Source organism: Hippoglossus hippoglossus, chromosome 9, assembly GCF_009819705.1.
Source record: "Hippoglossus hippoglossus isolate fHipHip1 chromosome 9, fHipHip1.pri, whole genome shotgun sequence".
In the NCBI taxonomy this organism is placed as follows: domain Eukaryota; kingdom Metazoa; phylum Chordata; class Actinopteri; order Pleuronectiformes; family Pleuronectidae; genus Hippoglossus; species Hippoglossus hippoglossus.
Window position 1 is genome coordinate 2,340,748 of NC_047159.1, and position 27,949 is coordinate 2,368,696.

General features: G+C 45.8%; 1 protein-coding gene across 1 annotated transcript; it reads left to right on the top strand.

Moving 5' to 3' along the window:
• The first annotated feature begins 3,689 nt into the window (after positions 1-3,689).
• rasgef1ba (RasGEF domain family, member 1Ba) lies at positions 3,690-26,468 on the top strand. The gene is made up of 14 exons (XM_034595062.1): positions 3,690-3,979; positions 10,809-10,991; positions 11,304-11,426; positions 11,522-11,659; positions 16,164-16,379; positions 16,778-16,852; positions 17,776-17,871; positions 18,155-18,257; positions 19,926-20,005; positions 20,779-20,874; positions 22,991-23,086; positions 23,606-23,729; positions 24,128-24,200; positions 25,806-26,468. The coding sequence occupies exons 2-14, from the start codon at positions 10,815-10,817 to the stop codon at positions 25,828-25,830; spliced, it is 1,422 nt and encodes a 473-aa protein (XP_034450953.1). The 5' UTR covers positions 3,690-3,979; positions 10,809-10,814; the 3' UTR covers positions 25,831-26,468.
• The last annotated feature ends 1,481 nt before the right edge of the window (positions 26,469-27,949 follow it).

A 27,949-nucleotide genomic window follows, 5' to 3' on the forward strand; every position in this document is an offset into this window, starting at 1 on the left:
GTCTCAAAGCCGAGTGCAAACTTCAGGATGTTCCGCCTGAGTTTTAGAAGCCCCCCCCCGCAAAACCCCCCAAATCTGCACTGAAATCACAACAACGGCAAGACTCCTGATCACAAGACAACAGGTCGTGTCGTGTGAACCAGGTGAACTCTGTGTGGTTCGGAGTGAGATTTACACCGGACCAAAAACAGGGAAACGACCCTCACACCAGCTGACAGCAGGTGGTTTGTTTGTCTCCCTGGTCCCTGGAACCACATGTGTTCGGGGGATTCATCCGTGTTGATTGAACCAAATGTAATTTAATCTTTTCATGCACTTTAAGAGAAATTAAAAGCTCGATATTTTCCAACTGTTTGCTCTGCCAGTGGCGTCTGTTTGAATGTTTCTCTGCTCTTCAACTGGAACACGACGCTGGGCTGTGACCCTGGTGGCACACATGGGAAACATGCAGCATTACAGCATTGCAGGGGCTATTTTGGGAATATAGCACAAACCTAAAGCCTGTGTTTGTTTATGTCCTTTGCAGGAACATTTCAAATCCATGTCACAGTTACATAAGGGACCTTAAACACACTCCTCACATTCCAGTCGGGCTCTGTTCCCATACGAGTGAACAGCTGATGCTTTAAGTCCCGTCGCATGTGGACGAATCCACATTACATGACTGATTTGTGATTGATTTTAGCTGTTAAAGCTTCAGTGATATAAACAAAACAAGCCACACAGTGATACCCCCCCCCCCCCCCCCCACCCCTTTCTGTGTTACCCTCACATTTAAAATGCAGTTTATTAAACCTCTGGGCCGTAGCTGCTCCGTGCTGATTGTTCCCTGAAACAGACAAACTGGAATCTTTCACTCGACTATTCAACACGAGCCGCCCCCGAGGTGCCGAGTGTGAACGAGCTGAAATGGAACAGCCCCACTTCCCCTTAACTTTTGAAATGCTAAAACCAGATTGTAATCTACACTGGTCAGGGTGGTATTGTGTTATAAGCCTGGAAACCAGACCAGTCAGCAAACTCATGTTTATTCACTCTCTCCCACCCCCCCACCCCCCCACCCCCTCCTCGTTCAGACAGGGTTCCATTCGTCCTGAGACGGGTTGGGCCAATCACAACTATTTATCTGTGATGCCTGACAGCCATCAGTCATTGTGCTGCTAAAACATTTCCATTAACAACCAAAGATGGCTGCTTCTAATGTTGACAGGTCTGTTAAATCTTCTATTGAGAAAGTATTTAACTAACTGGACAAGGAACAAACAACAAACTTTATAGCGTTTGTTGATTCGCGTGTCGTCGCTCTGGTTGTTTTCGTCTCTCCAGTTTCATGCAGGGACATTTTGGTCTGTGACTTCTGACTGAGCCTCTTTGAATCTGATGGCAGAATAATTGTGTAAGGACACGGTCACCAAAGTTAAACTCCACTCAAAAGCCACGCTGCAATTTGCCCTCGCCACAGGAAGGGAATGTTTTTATTTGCCTCCTCGTGATGAACGGGAGGCGAAGGTTTGTGCTCCTCTGTCCCAGTCAGTGTAAATACAAGTTGAACAAAAAAAAAGCTAAAGACCCAAATTGACATTGATTTGAATATTGGGTTAAAGTCCCAATATAGAAATTCTATGATTCCTGATCAGCTCTGATCATAGTTTGTATTTGTTGCCATCGTTTTTGTTGCAGAACAAGAGAAACAAATGAAGTCGAACACCAGAAATGACCTGAGCCTCCTGTTGTTGTGTCTGCAGACGTTTGTTGTGTTTGAGCCTCACGATGTCCGACGCACTGACGGCAATCCTGATCCCTGCGGTCGATCTCGTGTGCGGTCATTTAAGCGAGAGAAAAGCAGGATTACTGCATATTCATGTAAATCTGCGTTAATCCCATGTTACACAACGCCACTGGATGTCGACGAGATTTGCGATGATTCACCGTTATTTCACCGAGGCTTATTACTCTGCTCAGAAACCAGGAGGAAATCCGCCGAGCGCAAAGAATTCACCGGCCAAACAGACATCCAGGATCCAGTCTGTGCACAAGTCACATTTCTTTATTGTCTGAACAAGCGTTACTACTGTGAAGCCTGTTTCTGTAGATAACAGGAACCGTCAGGTAACATTTGTTCAAATTAAATCAGACATAAAACAGAATTTACAGCATCTTGCAGTTGTCTTTATTTGTTCTTATCTCATCTGGCTCGTTGAATACAAATACTAAAAGGCAAAAATACCTAAAGACGACTAAATTAATAACAGTTTGGTGCATCGGAGGATTTAATACAGTTGTCGTGTAAATACGATTGTGGTTCGCACGGTTGTTTCATCTAATCCGTCCACATTTTTTAAAAATAGAAATCCAACGATTCATCATGTGAGACAACGATTTTTTTCATTTCACTTCAAACAACAGCTTCTGCCCAAATCAAACAGTTGTTGCTTTGAATTATTTTTGGACAAACAAGGAACACCAGTGTTGGTTTGAAGAACTGAACCAGGATGTTTTTGTTCATTCGCTGCGACGACTCTTCCATCAATATAATTATGATCTGTTTCTTTTGTTGTTTACGAAGCGTCAATTAATTGAAATGACAATGAGGCCTTTAGATACACAAACTGGAAAAGGGCGGGGGCAGGTATGGAGATAACAAGACGAGGGGGGGGGGGGAATGATGTGAAAACATATATGTGGCAGGTCAATTAAAACATGCAACATTAAACATACAGCTCAGGAAACATAACTGCATATTAATGAGCATTTTTATTGCAGTATGATTCTAACGTGGGTTAGTAATTCATTCAATCACATGGGTGCAGACTTAATTAACTATTAAATCTGGCGGCCCACCGTCATTCACTGCCCCCACAATAATAATAACGTGTTTATATTATTAGTATTAGTTGTAGTAGCAGTCCAATTATCATTGTTAATGTTATTATTATTGTTATTATTATTTATATTATTATACTATCATTATTCATAGCAGACACTCAGTATAGTCAATATATTTTTTTATATAAATTATAATAGCTTTTATTATCATTAGTTGTAGTAGTACTATTATCATCGTTAATGTTATTATTTATATTATATAATTATTCAAATCAGACACTTGGTATAAGTCAATGTATTTTGTTATATAAATATTAATAATTATTAGTGTTAGTTGTTTTAGTAGTACTATTATGTCATTGTTAATGTGTTTATTATTATTTATGTTATAAAACCTTCATTATTCATAGCAGAGACTCAGTATAGTCAATATATTTTATTCTATAATAATAATAATAGCTATTATGAGTATTAGTTGTTTTAGTAGTACTATTATTTCATTGTTAACGGGATTAGGATTTATGTTATTAAACTATTATTCATAGAAACACTTGTTATAGTCATATTATTTTTATCATATTTTCTTTAGAAGTCATTCACTTTATCAGAAATCGAAATGAAAGTGAGATGAGAAATGAAACTTGAGACACAAACTGATGGAAAAACCCTCCGCGTGGGAGAGAGAGCAGAAGGAGAGAGAGTAAAAGGGAAATGAAATTTAAAACGAGAGAAAAGGGGGAGGATGAGTCGGGAGGAGGAGGAGGCGGGACGATGAGGAGGGAGGGGGGGGGAGTCCTGTGCTCTGATTGGCTGCTTCCTCCCCCCCCCTCACCCTGAAGTCTGGAGGCTTCTCTCCGCAGCTCAGATTCACGTGAAGGCGGCGGAGCAGCAGCAGTGTCTCTCCTCCTCCTCCATCCATCCGTTCGTGCGTCTCTCTGCTGCGGCTCAACCGGGAATACACGCTCCTCTCTGCGGCGTTCACACCTGGACGATGCCGCACTGACCCTCCACAGGAGCCCGGAGCAGCGTTTCACCCCCCCCCCCCCCTCGGGTTTTATTCTCATGTAAAAGAAGGAGAAAGTCTCTTGTTATTGATTCTCTCAGTTGGTTCTGGAGAAAGGCTGAATCTGCATCTGGACCTGTGCTCGTTGAGGTGAGAGGATTTACTCTGCTGCTTTACATCATGGGTTTCATTCAATGTTGTGATGTGGACGCGCGGTTCGGCTGAAACGCGCGCAGGTGGTGGACAGAGCGCACTTTGGTTCAGAGGGTCTGTGGCTGACAGGGTCTGTGGCTGAGAGGGTCTGTGGCTGACAGGGTCTGTGCCTGAGAGGGTCTGTGGCTGACAGGGTCTGTGCCTGAGAGGGTCTGTGGCTGTGTGAGAGGCAGACACCGTGTTTAACATCGATAAACATCACGATACTTTATAGTTTGTGTCATTTAGACACTGATCTCTGCTCCTGAGTGAAGGTTCAGCTCCTAAACTCTTCTTAATGGACACAATTATCTGTTATACCTCCTCACTGTTTATACACAATACATAAGCAATATATCGATATGTATATTAAACTTGAATGTGACACGGACCAATTAGGGCTGGGCGATATTTAATATTGACCGATACCGATAGTTATCGTGATTATCAGCTCCTGCAGGTTTTGCGGTGTTATACCATCTTACTTTGTTCACCCAATAGAACGTATCGATATATATTTGATGTTTTTGACATTGATATCAGGATGGCATTGCGGTAATTATTATTATTGAGGATTTGAATGTGTCACAGACCAAAGGAGCGATATTGGATAGCAGCTGATTCTGATAATTATCACGATAAATGTCACATTAATATTCGCTTTTTCACATTTAAAGACAGATTCTTCGTTATGAGCAGAAACATTTATTACAGCAAAACATTTTACAAATCTGAGGTGGATCAGTTTTGTGTTTTACCTCCTCACTGTGTTCGACAGTGTATAAGCAATATATTAATGTTGTGTATGACTTTTGTTGTATTGGTACAGATGAAATGACACTCAGGCTCTGCTGTGAGATCTAAAGGCTGCAGCCTCAGTTTCTGTTGTTTGGATTGAACCTCGTGTTCAGTGTGACTGTGCATTTATTGGCTTTGTCTTAAATTACCACATCTTCCTCCTTAATGATCACGATGCACAGATCGTGAGGCTTCTCCAACGAGCCGAGGTGTTTCCCCAGAAACCGTACCCCCGATAATGGGATCTTTGAAACCAGTGTCTATTTTTACCCCACCGCCCTGTGGCTAAGAGGATTCCCCCCCCACCCCTCCCCTGTCTCCTCTCCCCTACAAGACAGCCAGGGATCAGTGAAGTTAATCCCACCTCTCTCCTGAATGACTCCGGCCTGTGCTCCTCCTTGGCTTCTCCGTGTCGCTGCTCCGTGTTCCAGGCATGCTCCGGGTTCCCCTTAACGTGCTGACAAGTTCAATCCGTTTATTGGTGATTTGGCAGGACTGTGGCTGGCCGACAGGGAGGCGGCCTCCTCTGGAAACACTTGGCTTGTTGTTGCTGCGGGTTGCTACTGTTCTCTGGTGCGGGGTTGTGGTTGTGGTGGGGTTTGTTTGTACCAATGTACACAAGTGAAGGACTTTGGGGGATATGGGAAGTCACCAATCACGAAGTAAGGGTCTGTGCCGGGAGCCTGACACTCGGTGCAGGCAGCGGTGGAACTGTAGATAAAAAGGTGTGCAGGCTGCCGAGCCGTGAGGATTACGAGACGTGCTCGCACAGCTGCAGCCGCGCTGTCTTCAAACCTGTCACGTAAAAAAAACCTGGGCCAGCACTGATCTACAGATTCCTGCAGGTCACAAGACGTCGGAGCTTTTATTGAACAGGGGCTGAACCTGCTTAAACCAACTGACTGCAAAGTCTGTTTAGTAGCTGTGCACTGCGACTTGATCACATCCTCAGCTACAGTTGAATTGAATTTGTTCAAATTACCATTTTTTTAAGGTCACATTCTCGGCTTAATTTGCTGGAAAAGCGGTGATTCAGAATTTGAAATGGCTGCAAAGTGGGTCCAGACTACAACCTGGAACACAGGCACTGACATTATTTGCAACCTTCCAATCCAGCTGTCTCTAAATTTCGCCCAGTGTCGACCTGAGACCTGCAAATTGTCCAATCAAAGAAATCGTATGGGTTCGTGTTTCTTCACAGACTCAGATACCTGAGCTGAAATTCAGCTGGTTGATGTTTTTCATCACCATCAGGATCAGAAGCCTCGGGGGTGTTGTTCCTGCTGCAGCCTCCCTCTGTGCAGGGTGTTTAGTGTCCGCAGGGGGGGGGGGTTCATATCGCTGTCAAGGACTGATGACACCAGCTGACGGGGTCCTGTATGGAAGCTGTGATGTTTATCACTCAGTGCAGCAGCTGCAAACATGAACCTGCGTCAAAACACTGTCGGTCGCACATCACTCACTCATCTCTGGTGTAAACGTGGTGGAGGGAGGTGGGAGAACCTCTGTCTTCAGACGCTGGTGGAAAGCGTCAGAGGGTTCTTCAGTCTCGTGGGTTCTTATATTGTTTCTCAGCCGATAGCAGCACGAGGGGCACTGGGGTTCTTTTAAATGGCTGCTATAAGGCTACATGCTAATACGGCTGATGGACGAGAGCGTTGGGCCACATATTTTATTCATCAGCAGATTTAGTCTCTTCATTTAGGCATATTTCGTGGTCTTTTGACATCTATGTGAACTTTAGATCCTCTGCTTTCCTTTTTGGGGTTTGAACAAATGCAGGTCAAATGTCCAAATATCTGCAGGATGAACAAGAGGAGGCAAACTTGGGAAGGTGTTGGTCAATGAGGGCTAACGTGGGTGTGGATGTGTTTTCCACAGTTAAACCTCTGAATCATGTCCTGCCTTAATGTTCCTGAAGTTGTGATCACGTCTGACCTGGATAATCTGCTGCTGCGTTCTTCATTTGTTAAGGACAAACTCTGGAAAAGGTCCAGACCCAATTTTCTGCACATTTGCCTCAGTGCGTGTCTGAAAGCAGCTGAAGTTAAGCGGCGCAGCGTGCTCGCCCCTCGGGCCGGGACACCGGGGGTGAAAAGGTTAAGTGAGAAGATGATTTATCTGTGGTCGCCCTCTTCTCCTCTGGTCTGAGAATGTCGGAGTCAGTTTTCAGCTCTTTGTGGTATGTTGTGATTTCTTCTGTAATAGTTGGAGTTGTGATTTCTGCTGAAATCTCCTCGGCCCAGTTCTCGGTGCGTCCAGCCCTCCTGACCACACACCAGCTTCAAACACCGGCCGTCTTTATTTAGACAACTTCCAGTATTCCACCGTGGCCTCCTCACCCTGCTGTGCAGCCACTCAGCTATCTCTCACCCTCATTTCCTCAAGCCATGCATGAGTGAGATTCCTCATGCCTCGCAGTGTTTACGCAGTGGAAGGGGGGGGGGGGGGGGGGGGGGCTGTAGTATTGATTTACTACAGGTCCCTTTTAAAGTGTCTCTGCCAGAATCACATTCTCTCACTGCCACAGCCTCGTTCTCTCAGAAGCTTTTTTTTTGTGTGAGGCTCCTTCTCCTCAACCGCATCGCTGTTTTTCATTTAAGGAAGTTTTATTACGTCACAAATCTTCCTGCTTGGTCGTGAGAAGAACATTTCTCAGGAAAATAAAAATAAAAGCACCTCACTTGAGTGTCTGGCTGATTGCGTGCGTCTCGTGGACTGAGGGAATGATTCCCTGTGTGTTCAGGGTGTTTCCGTTTCCTTTACGGCCTCTGAACTGCTGATGGCCGCTCATCACGAGCGGTCGTTAACACCGCGGGCAGGGCGGCTGTTTGATAGCGCGTGTTTTGGACGAGCGGGAAACCGGACTCCCATCATTTTCTCTCTGGGGAAGCGGCGCCGCCCAAACGTTTGGAGACCAAATTACCTGTAAACGCGTGTCGTCGATGGCGCCGCAGCCTGGAGCTGATTCCGGGGGTTTTAAGTCCTAATGGGACATTTGCCTGAGGAGGTTTGGAGCAGATTTTTTTAGGCCAGTTGCAATATTCCCTGAAATTCCGAATGTCACAGCATATGATCATCAGTGATTCATCTGAAGACGCTGGTTTCAGACCAGTTTACTTCGTCTGTCTTTGTTTAAATGTCGTGGAGAAAGTCCCCGACCTTAAGATCAACACAAGGTAGCACAGACTCAACGTCATGATGACCACTGGACCAGTTTCCTGCCGATATCAGAAGAAGTGAAATCAAATAAAACTATTGAATATTCAAAGAATATCCCAGTTTAAAGATACAATCTGTGACCTTCAGCCATCTTTATATCCAGACATGCAAATGTCCCTTTCTTTTTAAATCCATTTAACTACTTTCACACACTGAGGCAGATGGTTCCTCGTACACAACCAGTCCGACTATAATTAAATCCACCCCCCCTCTACAGGCGAGCTGTGGCATTTTGTTTGTTTACCCTGCCTCCCAGCCAGCGGCCACGCTAAACCAACAGCACTGTGCTGAGGGTTTGTTTTTGTCGGGGGCCCCGGGACCCGACATGTGGCCCCCACACCCTCTACCACCACCACTGCTGCTGCTGCTGCCACTCGTCAGGCTCTAATATAACTATAAATAAAAAGAAAACAGCTTAACATTTGAAAACGAGGAATCTAAACTTGATATAACAAGTTAAATGATTAACGAGGCCCCTGATCAGGTCATCATCTCGTCTTAGTGAGCGCACACTTGTGGAAACACTGTTTTTTAACCGATGTTGATGAAGAAATGTATTTAAAGGAGACAGGTCACATCTGGATGATGTTTTTCTAAGTCTGCAAAAAAAATTGACATGCTCACGGGCAAGTTCCCTCAATGTCCTACATGTGCACAGAACCTCCTCGTGTTTACTCAAGATAATATGGAGATATAATTATTCCATCCACCCGGTTAAGGGTTAGAAGAGAAGGCGTGGATCAGGGAGGTGGTGGTTCAGATCCCACCCGGCTGGGAAAAGAGCAACAGTGGTGTTCTCAGCCCTCGATCACCTGCTGCTGTCGACGTGCTGCTGGTCTGAACCTCAGTGCTGGACAGCAGATGTCTGTGGTCGTACTTGGATGCTACTGCTGCTGAGCAACAGGACTTAAATAAATAATTATACTTCTAAGAAAAGAGCATTTAAGTTTAGCACCCCCCCTGTAGTCTGGAGTAAACAAACAGAGATGATCCGTTCGACTTGTTCCAGGATCTCTTCCTCCGTCAGCCGCTCGCTGCCTCTCCTCTTCCTCGGTGGGGAAGCCACATGGTGCAGCAGATGCTCCGGCTGCTGTGCTCTGACTCCTCACGCTCGCCTTTCTCATGGAAATGTCCACGGCTGTCTCGCTGAATAATAGCGATTGAGGGTGTGTGTGTGTGTGTGTGTGTGTGTGCACGCGTGCTTTATGGCATGCGTGTGAAAGTGGAGGAGTGGGCGTCGTGCCTCGTGTGGGTGGAGGTTTTATGTGAACTTATGAATACACAGGGTTTTGTTTTGGTTTCTGTCTCCAGCGCAGCGTCTTGTGATTTTTTAAAGGTTATGGTCTTTTAGATGCAACTGAATCACTTCTCTTGATTTCCATCCCCGCTCTGATCAGATGATGTTCATCCCTGGTGCATATGTTGTGGTTATTTTCCTCCCGTCCTGTCACGGGACAATGAAACCCTGAATTTATTTGAACTTTCGGTGCCAGTGTGTGGGCAGGTGCAGTTTATACGTCCTGGCATCTCCGTGTCCGCTCCTGGCAGCGCCGCATTGCATCAGCCTCACAGGCTTCCTGACTCGGCATCCAGCCACGGGGCGGCATATTGTCCTGGAGGTGGGGGTGTGAGGGTGTGTGGGGGCGGGGTTGCTTACACCCTGTGCCGACCCCCCCCCCCCCCCCCCCCCCCCCTTGGTGTGAAAAGGCCTTTTGTGTTTCCTCAGCCATAAGTCTGCCGGGCCGGGGACAGAACCTAAAAGCCAGGTTCAGAGGTCAGGAGGCTGCGAGGGGATGGAGAGGTGGTTGTTCTATCTTTGTGAAGACCAGAGATTTGGATTCGTAAAAGTATTTGGAGAAGAAATAACAAAGTCCTACAAAAGAAGAGGTGGATTCACAAACTGATAAATGCTCCTTTACTCAGTCATACAGTCGTCATCAGTCTGGCAGCTGATACTGCGGCTCCATCCTCAATGACTTCTGGCAGTCTCTCACTCCAAGTGACGTCTAAAGCGTTAGCACCATATTTACCTTAATACGATCACTTCCTTCTACCACTCATTTTTCTCTCATTCGTAAAAAGCCTGAACAGAAGCAGCCGTGCAAGAAATATAAACGAGACACAAACGAGAATTTCTATTTGCCAAGAAGCTTTTCCTCTATCGCTGGTTTCTGACAAAGCTCCGACTGATTGAAATCAAAGGGCCAATGTCAAGTGGATCCTGCTGCAGGAGAAGTTTGAAAAGCTTCTATGGCAACGTTTCCATGGAGCCTGTAATCGAGCAGAAGACACGTGTTCCTCCGCTTGTTGTGTCCGACTCGTCTGGTTTGATGAAGGTTGCAGGTTTATGTAACTGTGACTGTGACGCTCATCATCCTGCACAGTTTAATTGTCGCTCTGTCCAGTGCAGCACACTAATACCACCAGGGTCAAGAGTTCAGTTCTCTGAGTCTCTTCTTTGCAGACGACTCATATGACTCCATCCCTTTTTTCCTTTTTTCTGCCTCGACCACAGCTCGTTTTCTTCAGTTGCTCATTTGTCCAAATAAACTAAACCCAAACTCTGAAACCAGCAGATCCAGGAGGAGGAGGAAGGGTGTCGACTGGGTCCAAACCATTTCCCCAAAACAAGCCGTCTCATGTTTGTGTGTCTGAGCTATTTTGGATTTGTTTTGACCGTCCTGCATCAGCGTCTGCGGTGAAATATCTATCGTGTTTTTTCCTGACTGACTGTTCCTGTGGGGGTTTTTTTTCTTCTGTCTTGCAGGACAACATGCCTCAGACTCCACCGTTCACGGGGCAGCTGAACACAGGCAGCTACAACAAGAACCTGTACCAGACCAAGGAGGAGGGCTACCCCGGCCTCTACTATCATGACAACAACCTGGTGTCCGGGTCCCTGGAGGCCCTCATCCGCCACCTGGTCCCAACTGTGGATTACTATCCAGATGTGAGTTGGTTTAACATTGTACCTGTTTATATCCCTGCTGGGTTCTTTTCCTTTGCAGCCTCATCAATGTGTTGATTCTGTCTGAGAAGCTCTGGTGCATTGAGACGCTGTTAAATATCAAAGATGCTTGCGCTGCTGTGTTTGTCTCCACACATCAGGGATTAAACATTTTAAATTTCCCACTCAAGCTCTTTAAATAGTTAGTTGTGTAGGTTATGATTCCCTGTAGTGGGTTTTAAAGCATATTTTCAGACTTACATTACCTGCGGTTTTTGCTTTTGCAGTAAACTTATTAATTTCTCCTCTGTGCAGAGGACGTACATCTTCACCTTCCTGCTCAGCTCTCGCCTCTTCCTCCACCCGTACGAGCTCATGTCCAGGGTGTGTCACCTGTGTATGGAGCAGCAGCGACCCGGCGACCCCCAGGCCGACAAGGTACGCAGGATACGTTCTTCTAGCTCCTTGTTTTCCCACCTAGGTTTGGTTCTTCCTGGTTTTTCATGTTGTGTTTATCTTGCATTTTCTCTCAGATGAGAGTGAGGAAGAATGCCCCCAAGATCCTCCAGCTCCTGACCGAGTGGACGGAAACCTTCCCGTACGACTTCAGGGACGAGAGGATGATGCGCAGCCTGAAGGAGCTGACCCACCGACTGGCCAGCGGGGACGAGGTCGGTTCACTCGTTTATTTCTTCGTGCTTTCCCTCTAAATTAATGTCACAGGAAGTCCATGGAGTCCATGTTTTGTAGCCTGCACGTGCTGCAAAGCTACGGACTCAGGCCGATTTTTGCCGATAGCGGCAGAGGGAGGTGGACGGGGCTTCTCTGGCAACAAAGCCGCTTTTCAGGCCGGCTGAGCCGAGAGAAAAGACCCATTGTTGAAGGGATAGGTGGCTTTTTCTGTGAATCCCTCCGGTGCTCCGTCCGAGGCAGCATTTGGATTGTTCCCCTGCTGCCGAGCTGAACGTCACCGGCTTAGCGTCTTTGCGCTGTTTGGATAACAGAGTTTTTTTTATCAGGGTGGATCTGTTTGTGTCCCGTCGCTGCTCAAAGCGAACTTTAGCAGAGCAGGTTGCATTCGGCTGATAAAGAATTCAACAGAGAAGTCGGAGGGTAGAAAAAGTTTATCTTCCTGTTTTCTTGCTCTAATTGAGTTAGCTTGGCGTTTTATAAAATTATCTTTCCAGATGAAAGAGTCTTTTCTTTGGTCTCCTGACAAATGATTTGGTCAGTCATCACGAATCCTGATGTTTCCACGTGTTTCTGTCTGCTGAGTGGTTTTATCTGTTTATTTGTCTTGGGTTGGTGTTAATGAAAACTGCCCCCCCCCCCCCCCCCCCCCCCCCCCCCCCCACCTCTCAAGACAAGAGAGGTGGGGGGGGCCAGTGTTTTATATGTTGTGCATGACTCATCAAAGGGACGAGCACGAGTATTGATCCTGACTTAATCTAGAAATCAATACGTTTCTCACTTGGACACATTTACAGCTCCCAACATCTGCAACCCCCCCCCCCCCCCTGCACATAACACACACCTTAACACCTACAGTACAGAAATGCATGTTGATGGTCACACAAACATCTCAGGATTTCCAGCTTAAATCGCTGCAGTTGGCATTAAACGTCCAAAGGTCACGGTTGAACTGAAGGAAACAAAAAGCCCTTTATCTGAATCTCAGGTACTTTCCACTGCTCGTTGGTGACATCATGCCTTCTCCTTTAAAAATAAAACGAGTTAATCCAAATGATTGAAAAACAACAGGTATTAATTCTTCTATCTAATGAACGTCTACACTATCAGGTGAAGTGTTTAAAGTGTTGGGCCTCCAGGTTCTCACTGAGATTAAAGTCAGATTATAATAAAATTATCTTAAAATCCTTCATGACATAGAGCGTCTGAATGCAAGAGAAACTGAACTGCGGTCAGATTGTGTAACCACTTTAACTTTTGCTTTCAATTTCTTATAATTCCCCGTCTTCTGCTTCTAGTGTCCCGACAGTTAGGATGATGGAATATCACGACTTCCCCTTTGTCCTTCATCGTTTGTGTAACGTGCTCGAACTTGTATTAGCACATTTTGATCTATGGCATTGATACAAAAGTCCCTTTCAGTGAATAGACAAATGTAATAAAAACTTAATTCACAGTTTGTCCTGTGTGGACAAAGAAACCCTTTGCCGTGATTAGACGCCCTCCAGATGTGCTGCGTTACCGTGGAAACCACTGTGCTCATGATTAGCACAGCGTGACCAAGAAATGCTCTTTCAGATGAATAGTTCTCAGGGACGCTTGAGGTTGTTTGTTCATACGTGTGAGACCACGTTGACCCCCGACTGTACATTGTTTATTCTTGTAGATTAAATCTGCACAAATGGTGTTTTTTCGAAGAAGTGTAAACACACAGGCCACTGACATCAGCACGAGTGATTTACATTTGTGTTTTTCACAGATTTAAAAAACAAAACGCATAAAAAAAAACCCCCTGAGCGACTCTGGAGTTAAAGAGTTGAGCTGCTGATTCTTCGGAGCGTTTGAACCGCAGCTCTCTGGGAAACGGGTTCCAGTCCAAAATAGATGTCCCCCCGAACATCTGGTCAGAGACGTGTCCAAAACCACACTCAAAACATTCCAGGACCTTGATCTCTGTAGTAAGACTGTCATTATGGATGTGGTTGGATATATAGGGAAGCGGCAGCGGAGAAGAAAACAAGCACTGATCTTCATCTGACCTCAGTTAGCGGCGCAGAGTTCTTGCTTTTCTTCAAATTTGTGCAGTAAATACAGATGGTTCACAAAGTATAAGACAGACGTTCTGAGACTGAGACGACTCTTTTATAACGAAGGGCCACTGTACGTTTATAGTCGGAAAATCAATATCTGCACGTCAGTTGGTTCCAGAGGAGCTGATTTCCTAACTGTTAAAATACAGACTTTAAACGATCGACTGAACTCTTGACTTTTCTGCATAACGTGACCTGGATGTGACGTCGTACGGTGGGAAGGTATTTCTGTCCCTTCCTGACTTGGCAGCACGGACGTGCCTGCAGATACAATCATTCCCGCCCAGTGCACCTTTTACTATCTGTTCATTAGTGCTGCTCGGCCGAGCTGCTAAAAACAGTCCTGCCCTCACGTGGGTCAGGTGGTGCTCCACAGGCAACGACACGACCCAGCCAAGGAAAACAGGACCTCCGGTGAGTCGATGGCGTGAAGCGACTACGCGCTCGGTTGCGGTGACTTGTACTGAGCGGCCGGCTGCCACCTCAGGATCACTGCCAGGTTCTCCAGCGCAGGGAACAGCACGCCCCCGCCAGGCGCCATCATTCGTAACGTCGGATGGTTATGATGAGAAATGTCGTCTCCGAGATCTGAGACTATATTTGTCCGACCCCGGCCTGTCCTCTGTGTGCAGCGGGGACAGAAGCCGCGGCAGATGGTTGAATCTGAAGTGGCAACTGAAGCGATTTTCACTGGTGGCGTGTCCCACTGTCGTCCAACTGGGCAGGAGTGTGGTCAAGCGTCAGCTGAGGGTTCACTGTGTTTACCACTGACGTCACTGGGACTGGGTGGAGGTATTCCATGAAGCGCTGCAGCCAATGATCAGATTTAATGTTGTTCTTTTTATTAACACTTTAATAGTAATAGAAATAATCAAATTTAATGTGATTTGAACACAGACAGGTTCAGAACGAGCACGAGTAGAATTAAAGGGAGAAAAGTTCTAGACGTGTACAAGCAACTCTACAACAACAGTTCATGTTTGAGTCCAGCAGCCGTGGGATCAAGAGCTGGTTCAATTCCAGAAAAGTAATTAACAATCTTGATTAATAATTTATTTATCAAGCAACAAATACCAATACAATATGATGAAGTGGGGTGTTTTTTTAATTTAATATCTCTGGGTTCTTGACTTTCAGTTGAACAGACGAGTGTTTTTAATTCATCATCTTTTACTCGTCATTTCCAGCCTATTTTTGACATTTCACCAATGACAACATGAGTTGTTTAACTGCAGAAAATAACCGATAATGAAAAATTAAATGATTAGTCGCCGGCTTTAGCAGCGTCACCACCTTCCTAAAGGAGCATTGATCATTTGAATATATTATTTCCTCCCTTGTTGTCGGTCCGTCTCCACTTGCACTGCGAAATGAAAACCTCATTTCTCTCTACAACTTCATTGTCTCTGCCTCTGTCCTGTGCTCCTGCAATCATCCCTCACCAAAAAGTGCAATATCCACAGAGCTGCAATTGATTGGCTGACTTTTCGAATGTGTGTGTGTGTGTGTGTGTGTCTGTGTGTGTGTGTGTGTGTGTCATCACACTTGTAACGGCCACATCACCGACAGGCAGACGCATTAGTCACGCCCCTGGAAGTGAATTTCAGAGACGTTGCCGCCCCGGCCGTTTCCAGCTGAGCGATGAGAGTCTGCTCATTTTTCCCAGAGAAGCCGAGCGGCTCCACTGAGAACTCACATTTGATTTCCTCGGCTCGGGGCCTCAACCTCCATTACAATGCTGGTTGTGTTTCTTTTCACCCCGTTGAACCTGATTCCTGTTTGTAAAACCCCGATTCTGGAGGCTGAACTGGCAGAAAGTCCAGAGAGAAGGGATGTGGTCGCAAGAAAAGGGGCCTCGGCTCCCCCGATTTCTTGGACCGCTCGTAGCGGCGTTACGAAAGACTCCGTGCCCTGGATCCTCCGCACTTACACAACAACACACAGTCTGCCACACGTACACAGAATCAAACACACATGTCTGTCCTCCTTTCCTCTGGAGACCCACTTATGCAACTTCTGTGCTAAACTGTGTCAGCAAGGGAACAATTATCTAATCGTGGCCTGGTCTGAGTCAGGGGAATGTTCCAAGCTCTCGACCTCTCGACCCCTGAGGCCAGGAAGTCAAGAGCCCGTCCTCCTCAGCCCCTGCTGAGCTGAGAGGCCGTAACGAGCGCGACATAGCGAGTGACCCTCCCGGTGCGTGACCGAGAGGATGCTGCTGCGAGCAGGCATCAGTTATTTCTGCTGACACGGGGATAGCGCGGCTGTTGTAGTTTCCACTGAGGTTGTCAATGATCCAGAGTTCCCAGTTGATTCTGAGATAAACTGAACTACTTAAAGCAGCTAAACATTGTGTTTTTATCTAATTCTCCTCTCTTCTCCGTCCCTCCCTCAGGTGTACAGGAAGGCGGTTGGGCAGATGAGCCAGGGCCTGATCAGGAGGTTGACGGTGCTCAGCCAGTACGAGGAGGCGCTGGTCAAGATCAACGCCACGGCGGCCGAGCGGCTGACGGCTCTGAAAGCGAAGCCGCAGGCGTCCATCCAGAGAGACATGCTGTCCATCTGCAACGACCCCTTCACTGTGGCCCAGCAGCTCACGCACATAGAACTGGTGAGAACCACCTACGTCTTTTACTCCAGGACGGTTCCCATCGATCATCTGTTTAAACCATTGCACCGTATCCATCATTCGCTGTGACACATCAAACCAGATTAAGATGTAAATGTTGTCTTCCAAAGAACAATGTGAAATCCTGTCAGGGACTCGCACTCGTGTCGGCTCAGAGAGAAAGAGCCAATCGATCTGCAGCGGAGAACGTGTGAGGGAGGGATGGATTAGAAACCCGCTGCTCGTACAGCTGACACAACACAGCATTGATTTTAAACTGTGGTGTTTGACCACAGCTTTATTCTCATTAGGTGTCACTTTGCACAATTCAAAGGCTGAAGGTTCTTGTTTCTTAAGGAGACTCGAACCAAACATTCACCGTGTTCATTTTCCTTTTTCAGGAGAGACTGAGTTACATCGGACCTGAAGAATTCGTCCAGGCCTTCGTCCAGAAAGATCCTCTCGACAATGATAAGGTAACGTCTGCACGCTTCTCTGAGACAATAATAACACACACACGCACACACAGTGATTATGCAACAATTTATTTTGGCTGAAATCCTGAGGCAGACCTGATTCTTCCGTGTCTGTGGGTTAGAAATGAGACGGCCTAGTTTCTCCTGCAGATGGATGTTAGGTTTATACAACACGGGCTGCACGGGTCACAGCGAGGGCAGGTGATTTCCAGACTGTGTGCAGCGGGTATTTTGTCTGCCGCTACACACACACATACACACGCACACATGCAGACACACACATTCAGAAAGATACACCCGGCCACACCTCACTGACAATTTTCCTCAAATCATCCCAATGTCTGGATTAGATGGGCATGCATGCACCTTATCGCCTAGCAACCGCTGGTGCCCAGTTTTGGGAAGGGGTGTGTGTGTGTGGGTGTGTGTGTGTGTGTGTGTGTGTGTGGGTCTGGCAGTGGGTCCTTTTGTCTGGCGTTCGGCTGCTAGGCAACAGCTCATTTTTGGAAGCCAGGTGATGGGGGGGGTTAAGACGGCCTTTGTGCCTCAGGCTCGCCTCTCTCTTACCCCGACGAGTGTGTGTGTGTGTGTGTGTGTGTGTGTGTGTGTGTGTGTGTGTGTGTGTGTGTGTGTGTGTGTGTGTGTGTGTGTGCGTGTGCGTGTCCACTGGCGGGAGGCACGACATGGGGGAGCGTGGCGTAAGGCCAAAGGAATGTGTGGAATTAGATCCAGAAGAACCCAAACAAAGGAGCAGCATGAATAATGAGACGGACACTGACCACTACACAGTGAAGTTGACTGTGATTGGCTCCATGAAGCCGGGAGTTTATTTCTTTATCGCAAATATCTGCGTTTAATTCTCCAGTTCAGCTCTTATCATGTTTTGCTGTTGTCTCATTAAGATCCTGTTGTTGTTTTCGCAGAGTTGCTTCAGCGATCACAAGAAGGCCAGCAACCTGGAGGCGTACGTGGAATGGTTCAACAGACTCAGTTACCTGGTGGCCACAGAAATCTGCATGGTGAGTAACGAAGGGTCACTTCTCGCTGCTTCTGGAGGCGAAGAGACTGCAGATTGTTTAGTTTAGGAAATGTCAGAAAACAGTTAAAAACTCAAAGATGTTAAGTTTAAAATGAGGAGAACCCGTTGGATCTTACATTTGAAAGCCTGGAAACTCAATTTGGTGCTTAAATAGTTTTAAATAAGTTCTTCTCTCTGCACTAAGTGTCAATGAAAAGCCACAATGAGTCCAGACTTGATGGAATCAGTCATGTAAATAAAAGACGTTTCCATTTTGTTAACAGCCCGTGAAGAAGAAGCACCGAGCTCGAGTCATCGAGTTCTTCATCGACGTGGCGCGGGAATGTTTCAACATCGGCAACTTCAACTCCCTCATGGCGATCATCTGTGAGTTTGTGTTTTCATATCGTCAGTTAAGAACAAAATGTCACTGATTTGTGAGAAAAACATTCGTTTGCACCGATGGGCGTCACATTCCTCCCTCGTTCCCTCTGATCCACCCTCTGCTGCTCTGGGGCCGTTTCTTAAAGTCATTACTGAGTCCGATCAGCGTAGTAAATGCAAGTTGTTGTTCAGTGGCAGTTTGGTGCAGATGTTATCTCCCCCTGCAGCACGGACCTCTCACGGCTTCGGTCTCAGTTCAGTAACTTACTCCAGCCTCATGATATGAGTGAGAGTCGTCAGCTGAGCGGCGGTGATGCAGATAATTGGCTCGATAGAATCTCGGTCCGATTTGGGAAACAACTTTCTGTTTTCCACGTTTGTGTGCGTTTGTACAGAAGCTGCAGAGAATCATGGGTAGTTTGTTAAAGCTCGATCCAGGTTAGATACGAATGTCCGAGGCCTAGAGCATCGTCAGGGATCTCTGTGTCCAGGGGGGGGGGGGGGGCAGCTGGCAGAGGACGCAGAACGACCCCGTCCAGGCAGATGGTCAGCACTGACCAGAGTCCGTGTGGGGGGGGGGGGGGGGGGGGGGGGGGGCAGGGGGCAGGGGGCAGAGTGGGAGGATGGGACGGTGATGATGAGAGTGGAGGATATTCGAGCGTCCAGCTGTCCTTCGTCTTTCTCCCCCGAGACACAGAGAGAGAGAGAAAACAGCCGCAGGCAAAGCTCTCTCCCCCGGCCTCGTCTCCAGGGAACCAAAGGGTTAGTTCACTCAAATAATGAAAAGCTAATCTGACTTAATTATCTTAAAGACGCGGATTTTGTTTTGTGAAAAGAGATAAATGTGTCCTCAGAATTTGGGGAACGCAAAACGTTTGAGAAAGCCCTTGTCTTCCACCTTGTTGGAATCTGTTCAGTAGTTTTACCGTAATCCTGCTGACAAACAAGTCATAAAACCAAACGTAGCCTGATATCACTTCACATCTCTTTGTGTAGTTCGGGTGAAATGATCCTTTAAACACAAACAATGTGAACAGTGTGTTTTATAAAGAGGAGGACGGCTCACACCTGTCCTCACACACACTCGTGTCTTTGTGCGTCTGGAGAGGACGTGCTCGGTCACACTCGCTGTGGTCGGGACTCAGGGTTTTCGTTTTGTCCCGGCGGCGTTCGAGGTTCACGTGAAAACCCAGAAACCGTCTCCTGGGAAGTGCAGCGAGTTCGGGGACAGAATGAGGCTCTGGTTGGTTTTAGTGGTTTATGTTTCTTGTGTCTACAGAAACAAAAACTGAGCTCCATTGTTTACTGCAGGTTTGTGTTGTGGTTCTGCTCTGATGGCGTCACACACACACACACACACACACACACACACAGAGGATTACCATATGGGAAGCATAGGGCTGGCAGGGGAAACGAGGCGTGTGTTAACTCCATTGTTCCTGCGGCCTTTTGCCTCGCTGCATCAGAAGAAACAACAGGAGGAAGAAAGAAAAGGGGGATGGCTGACATGTCATGGGAGAAAGAGTGGAAGAGGGGGAGGTGTGTGTGTCTGTCTGGCTCAATGGGAAAATGCCATGTGTTAATGCTGTGGTGTTTGGGTGTTAGCTGTGATGTGTGATATCTCTCTCATTGTTGTTGTTTGTTGTGTGTGTGTGTGTGTCCGTCCTGCAGCTGGGATGAACATGAGTCCTGTGTCTCGGCTGAAGAAAACCTGGAGTAAAGTCAAGACGGCAAAGTTCGACATCTTAGAGGTAAGACGTCTCACACGTCACCTCGCTGCTCCTCACGTCAATCTAATCAAATCAAATATACTTTATTGTCCCCGTGGGGAAATTCTTCTTCAACAGTACATTGACACAACAAAAAAACACAAATCAGTACACAAGGACACATCGTGTGAGACCCAGAATAATAATGCAGAATAAAAGTGAGTTAAAAATATTGCATCTGCCCTAAAAACACTTCAAATGATAAAACACTAAAAGGATAGAAATCATAAAAGATGAAAACCTAAAAACCAAAGTGTAAAATGTGACAAGCAAAGTCCAAATGTTATATTTATATTAAGGTTATACTAAATTTATAATTTGCTGCAGTGGCTATTTGATCTTGTTCTTCTGCTACTGGTTTAGTCGTTTAGATATTAGATATTTAAACTTTGGTTCTATTAAAGTGTAATTAATCATCTGCTTTTCATGTATCATGTCAAATTCAATAATAGAAAAAGTAAGAAGGAATGTAGGAAATGTTCTCAGTGGTGGGAGAAGAAGCCTGAAAACTTTTAACAGAACAAACAAAGAAAGACATCAACTGTATTAATATTTGTTTCAATCCTATCACATCTGTATTGAGTTTGACCGACTTGTAGAAACGTCCTTGTTCAGCAGCAGCGTGTCGACAGCTCCCTGCTCCCTCACATCCACTCGTCTCTCAGCTGCTCCGCACATCTGGGTTCATTCGTCGAGTTCTGACCGGAGCTTCACGTAACTCAAACCGACTCTGGTGTTTTTTTTCCTCCTCTCAGCATCAGATGGATCCTTCCAGCAATTTCTACAACTACAGAACGTCTCTGAGAGGAGCCACGCAGAGATCCATCACCGCCAACAGCAGCCGGGAGAAGGTGAGGCCAGAGACGATATAATATAATCTCAATCTCTTTAAACTGGCTCATTTGTGGTTCAGCTCATATCTGAACTCTCTGTGCTGGGAGGAACCAAAGAGGGAGAATTAAAATGTACAATTTAAAGACCAGTTTGTTAACTTAAGGTTGAAATTCCAGTAAAAACACCAAACAGCAGAGAATCGTGGAGGATTCGGATGAACGAGTCTTTGCAGCCGAGCGACTTTAAGCTGATTACAGTTCTGTAAAGAGTTGAGATGTTTATCTCCGTGTGTAGTTCAACAGCAAACATGAAGGAAAACGGTTGAAGTCGAGTCAAAGCAGAAAAACAAACCACAGCGCTTCCGCTTGTTGTGTCTCGTTAGCGCCTGGACGCCGCGTTCCCATCGAGCTTCAACATCAGCGGCGTCCTCAGAGGACCTGGACGCCGGACAGAGGTTACGTAACAGTGCAGCGCTCCGAGGGGACAGTTATAAATGGGTCAAGATCTGACGAGGGTCTTGGTTTTTCCTCCTCATCAAAACACGCTGTGAAGGAAAGAGAAAACATGGTCGCCTGCCAGATCACATAGCGTTCCCGGCTGCCTCTCGGGTTCCCCCGCCCTGCCCGAGTCCGTGCCAGCGCCGAGCTCGTGGGCCGCCAGGCGTTAGTGGTTATCCTCCCCTCACGTCATCACATGTTGAATCAGAGTTTTATGGAAACACAGTGTACTGTCAGTAAGTGTCTGGCTCCCGGAGGTTGTTTTCTGCAGCTCAGAAATGCAAACAGACAAGAGGTCGGGGTCATGAAACGGAAAGTTCCCAAGAAGTCTGGTATGTTCTTGCCCCTGTGACCTCTGCTCTTCGGCGGGGGCGGGGGAGGGGGACGTCCACTCGGCTGTTGAACTTGTCAACAAAGACAAAGCTCGTGGTTTGTTTTGATCAAAGATTGAAATGATCTGAACGTTGCTCAACAGATGATTTACAGCAGAATTCACGTTATATATCCAGTTAAATCACACGTTCTGCTCCTAAAGCTTGTTTTAATCAGACCTGGATGATAAGTGAGACATTTTTTTACCAAAATAAGAAGGAATAAAAATAGGAATGCAGAGAATAATCAAAAAAACTGCTGATAAACAGTGACAAGCATGAAATAAATCTAATAAATCCCGACTCTGGCTCCAGGGCCTCGACTCTCTCTGTGTCCAGCTGTGAAAACGACTTCCTCTCTGCTACAGACGTGTGTTCATACATGACCGCAGCCTTCAGACGTACAGACACGACCCAACAACATCCTGCTCCTGCAGAACCGTCACCAGACATGATGTCCAGAACTTTGATAAGAAGTCGTCAGCGGAACCTCAAGCTTTGTTTGTTTTGAAAGACTCAGAACGTAAATCAGCAAAGAGTTTAACAACAACACAGAAGTGGCAACACAACTCTCCTCAGACATTTAATTTGTATCTTATAAAATTGTCAGTTTTGCAGTTTAACCATAAACTTTATTTGGAATAATTATAAATAACAAGAACTTAAATACCACTATATATTACGAGCTTGAATTAAGAAATCTTTTAGGCTGCATGCGCCCTGGAAAACATCAGACTCGGGTTCGGGTTCGAACACAAAAAACTGAATTCCCGTCGGACTCGGACATCAAACCGTGGCCCAACTCTACATTGAACCCAGATCGCTGTCTGCTGCGTGTTTCCACTTTGAAAAGCTCCAGTGCCATTAATGTTTGATAATGTTTGGCGGCGGGGGGGTTGTGTGTTGGGACGGTCTGGAAACAGGTCACAGCATCAAAAAACAAGTCAAAGTAAAAACCAGCTCTGGTCCCGATGGTTAGTTTTCTACCAGTAAAGAAGAAAAATCCCAGCACACACACACACACAATGACCTGACGTCTCACTTCTCTATGGTTGATCGGAGGAATTTGTCTCGGGAAACTTTTGGGTACTTTCTTTATAAACACGCTGCTACACGTCTGCTCGCTGGTTTATTTTCATTTTGTCATAGATCCTCTTTTGAATCGATATTTACAAAGATCTCACACACACAGTGTCTTTGGGGGAAATCCCCTTCACATCTTCTCAGTGAAATTAAATCTCTCTCACTTTCTGTTTTCCTCGCAGATCGTCATCCCTTTCTTCAGCCTGCTCATTAAAGACATCTACTTCCTGAACGAGGGATGTGCCAACAGGCTGCAGAACGGCCGCATCAACTTTGAGGTGAGCTGAGTTTTAAATTCCCCACTGGGGGTTTCCCCGGGCAACAGTTTACAACCCCGACGTCTTGGGTCAGAAACCGTCACCGCGCGAGGCGACGGATTCGATTATTTCCACTTCCCCAAAGAGTGTTGAGAAAGAAGAAGTAAAGTGTGTAAAGTGTGTAAAGTTCAGCTGCGTTTCCATGGAGCAAAAACACCCTGAACGCTCATGAGTGTTTCCACTCACAGCTTCTCTGATTCAGACTCTATTTTTAAATCTTAATTTTATCCTGGGAAACTCTGCTGAAGTCTTTTTCTGTCGATGACGCTCGTACACATGAACAGATTAACACCTCGGAGCAGCTGAGCGACCACCGCCAGCCGTACAAGGTTAAATACCTTGCTCAAAGGCAGCGCGGGGACTGGGTTGTATTCGGAACACGGAGTAAAGTAGTGACAGTGAACTGTGGGATTCAGGCCACGTGGGTGGTTCACGTGTTAGCTCCTTACTCACCTTTGTCCATTTGCCGTTTCATTTCAGAAATTCTGGGAACTCGCCAAACAAGTGAGTGAATTCATGGCCTGGAAGAAAGTGGAGTGTCCGTTTGAGAAGGACCGTAAGATCCTGCAGTACCTGCTGACGGCTCCGGTGCTGCCTGAGGACGGTGAGTGTGTTAATGAGTGAATCAAGGTCATAGAAGAAGGTTCAGAGACCACATGTCCATCAACATCTTAGAGAAAGTGAAAAAAATTCCAGGATCCGCCCGTTTTTTCTGATCTGCTCCAGAATTTCATGGAGATCGGTTCAGTAGTTTTTACGTGATCCTGCTAATAAAACAAACAAACAAACAAACAAACAAACAAACAAACGCAGATGGAAACGTAACCTCCACAGCAGAGGTGACAACCTCATCGGTGGAGGACAATGAATGAATGAATGATGAAGAACCTTTGTGCAAAATCCCAAGCACATGATATTTCATGTCAGGAATCTGTCACATTTAAAAAAAATCATTTTTTAGAAGAGTAATGCTTATTGATTTTCTCTTTCTTCTGTTGGCAGCTTTGTATCTGGCGTCGTACGAGAGCGAAGGTCCTGAGAACCACATGGAGAAGGACAGATGGAAGTCTCTGAGGTGTGTATGAACACACACAAAGACACACAAAGACATACAGAGACACACAAAGACATTCAGAGACACATACAGACACACACAGACACACCCTCAGGGGTTTTTGATTCTTTCAGTCTCGACTGTCACCCCACATCACTTCCTGCCTCCCCACTGACCAGCCTCACCAGAGGGATGTAGGTCACACACTGACCTGCACACTGTTCAATAAATACATTACACACACACACACACACACACACACACACACACACACACACACACACACACACTCATTATTCCTGGTCACACCATCGCTTGCGTAGACAAATGCAAAGGACATCAGTCATTTTCACACAATTATATCCTGTGCGCACACACACACACACACACACACACACACACACAATGCACCATACACCCTCCTCACACAGCACTGGGTGTGTGTCTCTGTGTGTGTGTCTGTGTGTGTCTGTGTGTGTGTGTCTTGTTCCCTCCACCCGGCTGATGAAAGCCCAGGAGAGCTGACGGAGGGATATTTCCTCGCTGCAGCATCACACACTGAAGTTAAATGAACACAAACTGAATCACCAGTTTCTCCTGAGACACGAGTGCAGATCTCAGTGACTCACGATCAAATCTCTGCCATTAAACAAAGATTAAACTTTAAAATACATGAAGATTCATAACCGAGCAAACACACAAACCTTAATTTGTATTAACGTTGGTAAAGATCATTTTCTCTGGTTCGCAATTAAAACAAGAAAACAGTCCAGCTCAGTAATAATCCCACGTTTTCACTAACTAAAAGTTTAATTTTCTATTTATCTTATTTTATGAATTGCTATTTGATAAATAAATATTAATTCATGACTCATGACTCCCTGAAAACCTTTAGTTGGGGTTTGTACCAGAAGCTGTTCATTCTGTACGAAGACAAGATGGTCAAATAACGTGCGATTTAAAGATATTTTTAAAAGTTAATAGTTAGATTTTTCCTTTAAGGAGTTGGTGGAGACCAAAACTGAGCTAAAACATGATGAAAATGGGAAAAACATACAAACGCTCTGTTGTTATTTGTTTAGAACAGTTTGTAAATAAATAAAATTCACAACAAGACACTTACATGTCTGTAAGCTTGATGTAGAAGTCTGCCCCCTAGTGGCCAAAAATAGTCAGATTAATGCGAGCCAGTGTCCATGGTTGCACGCTGCCAAAAAGTGACCCCCACACACATGAATCAGGTTTTGGCTCAGAACTGTGTGTGTGTGTGTGTGATGTCACGTTTCCCTGACTGTCTGCCAGCTCAGCTCCTCGTCCCGCCCCCCCCCCCCCGAGCTTCGCCTCTGCTTGCGACACGACCTGTCACTTTACTGCGGCTGAGCGGCGTCGGCAGAACGAGCCGAGAAACGGTTTCGAACGCGGCCTCAGGGGACGAGTGTCGCTCTGCACACGTCACCACGAGAGAAAACCCCTCTGAAGACAAACTGTTGCTGCAGCTGCACGTCCTGCGTTTTAAAGACCACGTGTTAAATGCTTTAATGGAGCAGCAAACAAACGGCGTTCCACAAACCAGAGGATTCAGTTTTGTCATCGCTCTAACCCCAGTTTTCTTTCTCCTCCCCACAGATCCACTCTGCTAAGCAGGGTCTAAACCTCCAAGCTGAAGAAAACCAGTTGGAAGACAAACCCCCCCGACAAGGAAGCCACCGCTCGCTCGGCGCCGCTGTTGTCCAAACCAAGTATTCCCGTATCGGAAAGGGGAAATGACAATCTCTACTCTGGCTGGCGAGGACGTTTTGTGTTCCCTCCGGCTTCAGATTTCTACCAAGCTCTGCTTTTCCTTACGCTCCTGCTCGTTTTTCATCTTTGTATGACTTTGTAGAGTCTTTTTAAAAAAAACAAACAAGAGAAACACCCCAGACTGTCAGAATAAAAGCACGGGCAGGTGCTTGTTCTCGTCCGGGACATTGGACGCCGACGAACCTCCTGCGAGCGTCAACAGACTCGTTCCTCTGCCAGTTGTTTTCCACTGAAACTACAACGTTAGCCGCTGGTTGGCTAACGCTCTCTGGTTCCACAAGCCAGCACTCTGAACGGAGATCGAACCTGAACACACGAGTTCCTCACGAAGCCATGGTCTCTCGTTCCCGTCTCTTTCCTTTTGTACGAGCTTCTTTCCGCTTCGTGTTCTTGAAGGTTTTGTTAAATGTGATGTTGTACGAGAAAAATGCACTGGCTGCGTTTTTTAAAAGATAGAACTGAGTTGTTTTGTGTGTGTGTTGTATAAAACTGTGTGATTCTTGAGCAGCATTTATTGTGTCTTTGACCCACTTCAGCCTCAGTACGCTTCAGACAAAGTGTTTCTCTGACGGGGGAGCAGCATTTACAGGTCTATGTATCTAAATTAGATGCATATGGACACAGACAAGCTGCTCATATTAAAACATCTCGCTGAGACAGTTCTGCACCAAATGTCAGCTGTTTATAGATTTCTGCAGGATTTCTTGAGAAATTCACGAAATCATCATCTTGCAACGTTAAAGGAAGTTGTTAGAAAATTCCTGGATCCGCCTTTTTTATCCACATCTGTGCCAAACGTTCCCGGATTCTCCCCCGACCGTTCCACCAAGTTTCAAGAGAATCATCCGAGTAGTTTTTTGCGTGAACCTGCTCAACGTTAAGGTCAAACCTTCACCTCCTGTGCAGAGGAAACCTGGGGATCGAAGTCTTTGTTTGAAACGTACCGACGTCTTCGTCAGTGAACGTAAAAATGAAACGTAGTCTCGTGCGTTTTTCCTGCTGATCCTGATCGAGTGGGTGTTAAATGTCCCTCAGCTGCTGAGGACAGGAGTCAAGGGCCCCGTGTCCCTGCTCTACCCGCTTAATGTAGTCAATGAGTGTGGTTGTGCTGCCCCCTGGTGGTTCAGTCAGAACAGTGAATGGATTTGTGTGGTTGAATAATGTGAACCGAGGATTTCGTCTTTGTTTTTATTTCCCATGTCATCAGAGTCTAGTTTCCTCCCTGTTTTATTTATAACTCTGTGTAGTCACATTATGTCCTCATGCCAATACCATCATCTTATTTAATTTTGTACTAGGTACATAACCAGCTGAAGTAGTCTTCAGATATTGGCTTAATTATTATTATTATTATTATTTGTATTTTTTACACGTTCGTATGAGATTTATTTTTGGAGGCAGCAGCTCAGAGTATGAAGTTGAATGTGTTTGACTGACGTGAGCTTCGCCTTGACGGCTCCTCCCCCACCACAGAGTGCTGTTGTGTTTGTGTACATAATGTTTTACTTCCCCCCCCCGATGTGTTCATCCATTTGTATTTGGACTGTTTGAATTGAATAGAGGAACCGTTTATAAATGAATTAGTTGTGTTGAAAAGAGAAAGTTAATAAAATAATGTTTAAAATGACAAAGTGACTGTTTCTGTTTGTTCTCTGCATTTGAAGTTACCCTCAAAGAATCACTTAAGAAGTTCTCTCAAACTTCTTCAGCGGAAAGTCGCGTCATCACAAAACCTAAGTGAAGTCGAGTGGAGACGATCGTCAAGAATAAAACTGTTAGAGGCTGAAAATCATATCAAGAAGTAAACAGCTTTCAAAATAACAACAACGATTACTTGTATTTATGGTTGATTCAATTATAATTTATATTCTTCTCTGTGTGTTTATATTAGAGCTGTTACCTGAACAAAATACAGGAGCTTTACCAATCTGGCTTTTAATCAACCACAGTAAAGAAACTGCAACAATGGC